Source organism: Miscanthus floridulus, chromosome 5, assembly GCF_019320115.1.
Source record: "Miscanthus floridulus cultivar M001 chromosome 5, ASM1932011v1, whole genome shotgun sequence".
Classification (NCBI taxonomy): Eukaryota; Viridiplantae; Streptophyta; class Magnoliopsida; order Poales; family Poaceae; genus Miscanthus; species Miscanthus floridulus.
In genome coordinates, this window is record NC_089584.1 from 140,009,075 (window position 1) to 140,018,087 (window position 9,013).

At 48.8% G+C, this 9,013-nt stretch overlaps 1 protein-coding gene across 1 annotated transcript; it reads right to left on the reverse strand.

Annotated features, from left to right (window-relative positions):
- Positions 1–1,200: 1,200 nt before the first annotated feature.
- Positions 1,201–3,933, reverse strand: LOC136453858 (NAC domain-containing protein 72-like). Its single transcript, XM_066454410.1, has 3 exons — positions 3,402–3,933; positions 2,959–3,230; positions 1,201–2,266 (listed from the first exon to the last, which is right to left on the reverse strand). The coding sequence occupies exons 1-3, from the start codon at positions 3,658–3,660 to the stop codon at positions 1,481–1,483; spliced, it is 1,317 nt and encodes a 438-aa protein (XP_066310507.1). The 5' UTR covers positions 3,661–3,933; the 3' UTR covers positions 1,201–1,480.
- Positions 3,934–9,013: the final 5,080 nt, after the last annotated feature.

Below are 9,013 nucleotides of genomic sequence, written 5' to 3' on the forward strand. Positions count from 1 at the left end.
TCACAGCTGGCATAATAACAAAGAACATAATTCAAAAGGTGCCAGATAAAACAGATCGACGACTAGCTAGCTCAGCCCTACCAAAGTAGACTGCCGTGTCCAGTCCATCAAAAAAACATCGTCCTTTCTTCAGAGAGAGACCAGGGAGTCCACACGGTACAACAGCCAAACTCCAACCATGGCTGATCATCACTGGCTCAGCCCATGACACACAAGACAAGTTACAACCAGCACGAGCAGACAAACCAAGAGGAATAATCATTTTTCTACAGTCGATCGGTGGCTAGTCCTACCCAGAGACACCAAGACCCTGACAGAACACAGAGGCAGAGCGAAAAGACAAACCCTGCCATCACATGATTGTCCCCAAACTCGTTCGATAGATAGATCCTCACCTCTCTCTGACACAGTCCTGCGTCTACAGAGACCACCAGAGAGAGGGATGCACGCACACCCGAGACGAACCGACCTGACATGCAGCCCCAGCAGGTCCTCTCGCAATCATTCCGAGAGGAGGCAATCTCTGCCACGGTCTTCTCCCAATCATGCAACCATCCGGCATTATTTCATGTGCAGTGCAGTGTCCAAAGTCAGAGACAGTTATTAAAAAAGAACTACGGCCTTGTTTAGATGCCACCAAAATTCCAAGTTTTTTCACTCTCTCTCCATCACATCAATTTTTAGCCGCTTGCATGGAGTATTAAATGTAGGTAAAAAAAATAACTAATTACACAGTTTAGTTGGAAATCACGAGATGAATCTTTTGAGCCTAGTTGGTCCACGATTGGACAATATTTATCAAATAAGACGAAAGTGGTACTATTCATCGGGTTGAAATTTTTCCAGCATCTAAACAAGGCCTACTTTTGACTCGACAAACATTCGCAACTACTAGTACGGTGTACCACATTCATCCTCGTTTCTCTTGTAATCCTTCTTTTTTAATTTTTTTTAACTGGAATAATATTTTTTTCTCATAATAAATCAGCTGGATCAGTAGTTCGGCTTGTTTTTTTTCAGCGAAGCGAACGGAGCATCATGTCCTGAACTCCTGAATCCTGATGGTTCATGGATCGAGTACTACTAGACTGACTCAGGAGTAAAATACTGAATGGAGTACTACTGAAAGTACTAGTAATCAACTGTCTTCAACGTAAAAAAAAAAAACTAGTACTCAACTGTCACATTACGACATCGATCAAAGTAAAGACAATGTCATTATATGCAATTCAGTATGAATTACATACAGCTTATACTACGTACTACTATCCTGATGATCATACTACTAGTACAAGTTGGTATGATCTAGGGCCTGATTAATGGGGTATAGTTGTCTACACTGATTGTTTCCTCAGAATTTACCGTGAACAAATTAACCGGGAGAGAGAGAGGGAGAGAGAGAAATAAGATCTACATGGGCTGTATAGTAGCTGTACCATTTAGGATCGTAATGCATGCGGCCGGCCGCTCATGAGCGCCGTCACTTGAATCCACCGGCGCTGCCATAATCTCTAGCCGCCGCGTCGGGGATCGGGTTCCAGTCCCAGATCATCTTGTCAGATATTGCGGCCAGGGACATGGGTAGCGTCCCGAGCGCCATTGGCGGCTGCTGCGACGACGGCGTCGGCAGGCCGGGGAGGAAGCTGTGGCCGTGACCGCCGCCGCCGACCTGGTGGCTGAAATACGCCGGCGGGCCGTGCACGTGCCCGACCAGCGTGCTGAGCTCGTCGATGGCCGCGGCGGACCCGGACCCGCCCATGGACGCCGCGTTCACCAGGCTGAGCAGCGAGTAAGTGGACGCGGCGAACGCGTAGTTCGCGTTCCTGGACGACGACTGCTCGTACGACGACGACGACGACACTGCCGCGGTTCCCATTCCAGCCTGCTGCTGATCGCCGGCCGCCGCGCTGGCGGCAGAGCTCGCCGAGGACAGCTGTTGGTAGCCGTTGCAGTACGGCTTCGTGGGGAGCTGCTGCCGTGGCGCCGCCGCCGCCTTGCTATCGCTGTGTGCCGCCGCGGCGTGATTGTTGTTCCTGCAGATGGCCGCGGGCGGCGACGTGCACTCGCCGTGGAGAAGGTGCATCATCTTGGACGGGGTCGTGGGTGGCGTCGGCGTCGACGACGACGACGCCTGCTTGTTATCTTGCTGCTGCACCGCCATGGCGCCGCCGCGGGAGGGCGTCGAGCGCGCCGAGGCGTGAACGTGATGCCCATGGCCGTCGTCGATCCCGGTGCGCTTGTACACGCGGCACAGGGATATTTCGGTCTGCAGGAATGCAAATTCGTCATGGGCACGCATGAAGATCGAGATGCCATCATGCTAATGCTGAGCGACTAAGCTGGAAACAATAACGACAGAACAAGTGCGAGCACAAGAAGTTAGTTAGAGGAACTGCAGTAGCTGGCTAGGAACCAGCTAGATAGCCAGGCTCGAATCGGAAATGCAGAAAAGGAGATGCTACGAGATGATGGCTTGCCCCCAAAATTTAGTCGATCAACATCTTCTCAGTGATTACATCTAGGATTATGGAATCTAGAATTCTAGGGTCACAAACTCTCTTGCATGATAGCATCTAGAGGTGAGTATAATCGATCAAATAGGGTGCGTTTCTAGGTATGTGTTGTGAGGTCAAATATATGAACATCGTCATTGCTCATGGGTTCATGGAAGGAACAGCAAAGATATATATGCAGGCGAGAGAAGATGAACAAACCCTAATTTATATCTAGTACTAGTAGTTTCTCAGAGAAGGAAGGCACTTGCGCCATTCAAGGGAAAACCAAAGCTGAGAGCAAAAATTGGATAGACCAAAATTAAAACCCCTCAAAAACTAACCCACCCCAAAGGACCAAAGTATGTAAACCCAAACCCTATCTCCTGACGACCCATCGATTCGGTGGGAAATTAGCTGGTTTCACGGGGCCAATCGAAGGCCATGGTGCACGGGATGAGCATACCTTGTGGTAGCGGTCGGTGTGGTCGGGCGGGAGTCGGTACTCGTTCATGATCCAGCTGCTGCGTACGCCCTTGGGCGCCTTGCCGGAGTAGAAGACGAGCGTCTTCTTGAGCCCGATGGGGCGGCTGCTGTTGTCGGCCTTGATGGTGCGGTCGGCGCCCGTGGCCTTCCAGTAGCCCGACGCCGTCACCCGGTTGGGCCTGTCCCCGTTCCGGTACTTGCGGTCCCTCGGCACGTAGAAGAACCACTCCTTCTCCCCAATCGCGGCCATTGCTGCACATCCATCAGCCTTGATTAATTTGTTTCCCCTGATCGATTTCTAGCATAAGGTTAGTTAATTCTGGTCGGGGAGAGATCGGAAGGGAGAGAAGATCGAGCGAGCGCGAGTAATTGGTGTCGCGAGTGTAAGCTAGCGGCATCAGACAGGGACGAGACGAGACGGACCAGGGAGCTCCCATGGGTCGTAGCGGTAGAGGTCGAGGAAGGTGATGAGCTCGACGTAGAAGCGCTTGCCCTCCACCTTCCGGCGGAGGTAGAACTCGATGAGCTCCTCCTCCGTGGGGTGGAACCGGAACCCCGGCATCACCAGGTCGTCCTCGTGCGCGTCGCTGCCTCCACCTCCACCTGCCGCAGCCGCAGCCGCCGCCTCGGCAGCCGCGGCGCCGCCGTGGCCGTTCTCGTGCCTGCTGCTGCCGCCGCTCATGGCCGATGACCGCGTCCGTGTACCTCGTCGTCTACCGCTGCTGCCCCGGCCTCGGCTACTGCCTCCGCATATCTTTGTAGTACCCCTGACTGAGCCTGCCTGCTGGGCTGCTGCTCGGTCGCTAGGGCTAGGTGGTAGCTGCTAGATATGTGCGTAGGTAGCTAGCACCGTAGCACGAGCACGAGCGAGCTCAGTGGCTGCTTCCTACCTCTGGGAAAATTAAGAAAAGGAGGCGTCGCTCGCTGCTGCTCGCGGTCGCGGGTGCAAGTGGGGGAGGCGAGAGGAAAGGATAAGAGGGTTAGTGTCTAGGGCAATATATATCGCGACCAAAAATCAGCCGTGCCGGCCGCTCGCCGATCGATCGGACCGGCCCGGCCCGGCCGGGCCGACGAGTGATTGCAGCTAGCCTTGATCGGCCCCGGCCGGCCGGCCGGTCGGTCTCTCTAACCACTCGTCTCCACCCGCTCTAGCGGGGAGCACGCAGCGCAGCAGGCGCACGCAAGGCGATGAGCGAGGCCTGACGCCAGACGCCACACGGGCGCGCGCGCAACGGGAGGAGGTGGAAATTATGAGTCGCGGGGCGGAGGGGACCCGCCGGAGCGGTGGAGGGAGGGACAGCGACAGCGACGGCGACGGCGGAGCGAGTTTAATAGGCGGGGAAAGGGACGGCGCTGTGGGCGGTTGCCGCCGGCAGGCATCAATCCACCCATTCCATCCATCGCCCTGGCCCCGGCCGCGCGTGTCTTCTATCTTGCCGGGGGCCGGCGCTTTCCGATGATGAAATACAAGATACATACACACACACACGGCGCCCGGCCGGCCGAGACGGCGCTAGATTGATTCCGATCGGGCCATTGTTTTCTTCGTTGATGTGCCCGCTCTCAGTCTCAACACGATAGCTACGACTACAGTAATCCTTGTTGCCAAGCATCTCGTCTTGTCACGTAACCTACATTAAGAGTACTACTATTAGCTGCCTTTTCCACATGTTTATGTACAAAACGGTGACCACCCGTAGAAAAGGAAGCACAAAAGGCCATACGCACACATCTTTTCGCTACTCGCTCGCTACAGTGTCCATCAGTGTGGTTGTTGTTGCTGACTTTAATTGCGAGGGCGTGCCGCATGCACGGAGTGATGAAGTGAAAACTCGCTCTCTTAGATTCCAATCCGCGATCCCCTCGTCACGCGCTAGCTTGCATGCTTGAATTGGGTAAGCAGAACTGCATGCATGAAGCCACACAGACACAGTGCACCGTGTGCGTGGAATTGGGCCGGGCGCGTACCGCGATGCTCTTCTGAGACATTCCTTTCGACGGCCACTTTATTTGGCGCTCAAAAGGGAGCTACAGGTAAAGCAGATCCAAAAGAAGTGGTGAGACGAGACCAGATGTTTCCATTGACTTATGGACGGAGATGCCTTGAGCCAGGGAAATGATACAGCATGAATTCATAATAATAATAATTGGAAAGGGCTCTACGTGTCCCGGAACAGTAAGAGCAACTAAAGCACTTAGGCCCTCCACAGTGTGTTGCTAGCTCTAGCGTGATGCCAAATAGGAGAGAGGGGATTGAGGCATCACTCGTCACAGCACAGAGGTGATGCTAATTTCTGCCGATGCCCAGAAATCCAAGAGCAAGGCAAGTACTTGCGCCGGTGCCAAGTCAATAAAAAAGTACTTGGTCGCTCATCCGTTTCACTGTTGCTCACCCTAGGCGGTTCGGCAACGCGGTCAAACCTGAGATGCTTTGACTCTTCAATAAAGTTGGAATGACTTGTAATTTAGAATGAATGGAGTACTTATTATGTCCCCCCACCCCACCCCCACCCCCACCACCACAAGCTGGGGTATATATAGAACTACTGCCCTGTAGCTGACTACAAAATAACTTATTCTATAGCCACTTTGAGTTGCAATAATTACTATATTAATTTACGAGATTATAGTAACTCCTTACTAAGTGGTTTACTATAATATTATGGTAAATATCTCCATGTGTTATAGTAACCCAACTATCGTAAATATGTATTGACATTAGCGTAAATTAGTATATAAAATTATCGTAAATGGAGGTAGCTACAGAGTAACTTATTTTGTAGCTGGTTACTGAATAAAGGCGGCATGTGCATTCAACTGGTGATGGTGAATGGTCATGGACCATGGTCATATATGAGCGATTGCTACAAGCCTTTATTGGATGGGCCAAAAGAAAAGATGAGTAACAACATTGCTACAATGCTACCAGCGTAGCTGCTGCACACACAAGCCGGCCGGTCCCTACATATATACCACCAAAGACAGCTTTAGGAGGGATGAGATGGTTAGGCCGTTTTTATCCTACTGCCACGTCCCATCTACATGCATGTGTGCCCACGGGAAACGAACGCTTCGCAAGAAGTTTGTGCCTCGTGACAGACATGTAAGACCCGCCGTTTGATGCGATTTCAGAAAGGGGGGAACAGCATGTAGGGCTCGATGCATGTCGTCTGCGTACTCTTCGTTCCTAGCTACTGTCATTTTAATTGTGAACCTCTTCTTTTCTTTTTATCTTTGGGGACAAAATAAATGTTCTGAACACTGCTGAGTGACCACTAAACTATCTATATGCTATAGCTGCCAAGAGTTACATGCATGCATGCACCAAACTATCCCAAAAGTTTTGAGAAGTTAATTAACGCAGGAGATCAAAGTAGCTAGAGCGCGCTTGGCACTAACGGACTAACGGAGTAGTTACTACTACTAAAACTGATACTAGCTGTCTGCATGTATATATGTACATTTCATCAGCAGGATAAATCAGCAGCTGGGTTGTGTGATTATATATATTCGGTTCATCATGCATGCATGGAGATGGAGAGTCAAGTGAAGCCCGTGACTGCAATAGATGCCACCCAGCTACCTCCTCATCGATCAGAGAACAAGTAGTCCCCATTGCGGAGCCTTTTATTGTCGAATAGTTCTTTCGTATCTCTATCGTTTTCATGGATGGATCTTGGCCGGCGTGGTTGAGACCACACACACAATGTGTTTCAACAGGACCTTTTTACATTGATTGCAAATCAGCGATGGGCCGTACGTACACTACTGGGGCTAACAAACTTGGGTTGGAAGCTGAGACGCAGACAATATACATGTCACACCACTCCACTCCAACATCATATATTTATCTCTACATTTTCTAGCTTTTACACCGGTTACACAACTGGTCTATCCTCCAGAAGCCGGTGCTACAGGGTTGGTTGGGGCAATGTGGCAACAGTACGTTGGCGCAGGTCGCCGTCTTGATTATCACTAGCCTTATGGAAATTATCTCTCTTTGTTTATGGCTATGTGTCTTAGGCAAAGGCCAGAATAATTCTCAAAGTCTTATATATCATCTTGATGTAACATTTTGAGAATTTAATAAATTTCTTCAAAAAAATCGAATGATCAGTTACCTTATTAAGGTAGGGATGTCAATGGGGCCCCGATCTTCGATATATTCCTCATGGAGAACTCTGCTATTAAGGGGATGAGGATGGATCCAATTCTCCTCCCATGGGGATTTAAACGGGGTATGCGTGTTCATTGTAGTTTGTCAGCAAGTGTCCACTTGTGTTATTTATGCTAAATTCGAAATGCCATCTATATTCCATGGTGTCGATGCGGGGATAGGGATGGGGACCAAATCTCCCCCGCGAGCTATTGTGGGGCAAGGATAGAGAGCAATTCCTCGACGGGGAATTTTCCATTGCCATATCTACCTTAAGGACTTGTAACTTTATATGATCATTTTCAACACTCAAAAGCAATATTACCACGCAAAAAAAAATACAAAGAGAAAAGAGTGCCCCTTTGATCCAAGTCACACTACAATAGAGATGATACATCTGTTTTTTTTACGTCTACTAGGTCAGCACCGGTGTTGTAGTATTTGTCCTACTTCTAGAATTTACTGGTGGAAAAAAACAAGGACACTTTAGCATCGTTCCGTGACATTTTTCCAAATGAAAATGACTTGATGAAATGTTTCAATGAAACATATATCCACATGAAAAGACGGAGCATAGTATATAGCTACAAATCCCTGAGATTAGACGTGATTTAAGCGTAGTTCAGTTGGTTAGATTCCTTATGGTGGAATCCACATAGGTTCAAGTCCTCAACTTGTCACCAGTGCTCGTATTTTCCTAGATTTATTCCACGACTCATTGTCACTATTTTTTCCAATGGAGTGCAAGTGTACCTAGGTTTATCGTGGTGGTTCAAGTCTCGGCACAAGTGCTCGCATTACTTGTGATGGTTAGTAACATATGCATATGTTTTTGTAAACACGTAAGTGGATCCTAGAAATTACAGTACTACAATCCTACCAAGCCCAAAGATATCAAGTCCACTATATATCTTAAATTCCAAGTACCCTGATCCTATACATGAAAGTTGCATACAATTAAGATCGGTAGGATCCTGTTCCGACATAATGATTGACATCAATGACCTTACATGATCCGGTTGTGATGAAGTATTATTGCGATGGATTGATAATAATGTCAATAAGTCCACCTAAATTTACAAAAATAATCAATTAAAAAATATTTTGTAGAATTCAAGAGGATCAGATTCTGCGATTTGAGGAAAAATGATTTTACCTAGCTAGAATCCCAATCCTAACAAGTTATTTAAGACGCTACCTAGAAACCTGATCTTGACAAGCTTTTTTAGGTCCATTGTCATATGCACAACATCATATAAAACAATAGATTGCATTGAAAGTCTGTGGAACAACACCAAGGCACTATCCATTGCTGAGGGCATGAGGCTTTGCCGAGGGCCAAATCTCGGGCACTCGGCAAAGACACTCTTTGCCGAGGGCCAGCCACAGGAGCCCTCGGCAAAGAACGGCCCTCGGCAAAGACAGGCCCACGGCAAATCAAATCTTTGCCGAGGGCCGCGGCCCTCGGCAAATTAGGCCCGTTGGGTCACGGCGGCCATTCCCGTCAAGCTTTGCCGAGGGCCACCCGTTAGGCCCTCGGCAAAGATTTTTTTTCCTGTGAAACCAGTTTTTCGGCAAGATTTTTTTTGGAACCAGTTTTTCGGCCAAATTTTTTTTTATATAAATCGTCTTTGCCAAGGGCCCGAGGCGAGGCCCTCGACAAAAAAGCCCTTTGCTGAGGGCCAGGCTAGGCCCTCGGCAAAGATTTTTTTTTTGGTTTTTTTAGCCTAGTTTTTTTGTGGTGCTACAATACATTGTTTTGAACTCAATTTTAAAATTTGGGCCAATTTTGACTTTTTTTGTATATTTCCTTAATTTATTTCGATTCTTTGATTTTTTTCGAATATGTCAAATTTGAACTGCAGGTGCATGGAATATT

Excerpts from the sequence above, each read along its gene's own strand:
- LOC136453858 (XM_066454410.1), bottom strand. The coding sequence starts at position 3,660 with ATGAGCGGCGGCAGCAGCAGGCACGAGAACGGCCACGGCGGCGCCGCG. Across the intron at positions 3,231-3,401 it reads CGACCCATGGGAGCTCCCTG|CAATGGCCGCGATTGGGGAG; the intron begins GTCCGTCTCGTC and ends ATGGATGTGCAG. Across the intron at positions 2,267-2,958 it reads ACACCGACCGCTACCACAAG|ACCGAAATATCCCTGTGCCG; the intron begins GTATGCTCATCC and ends GCATTCCTGCAG.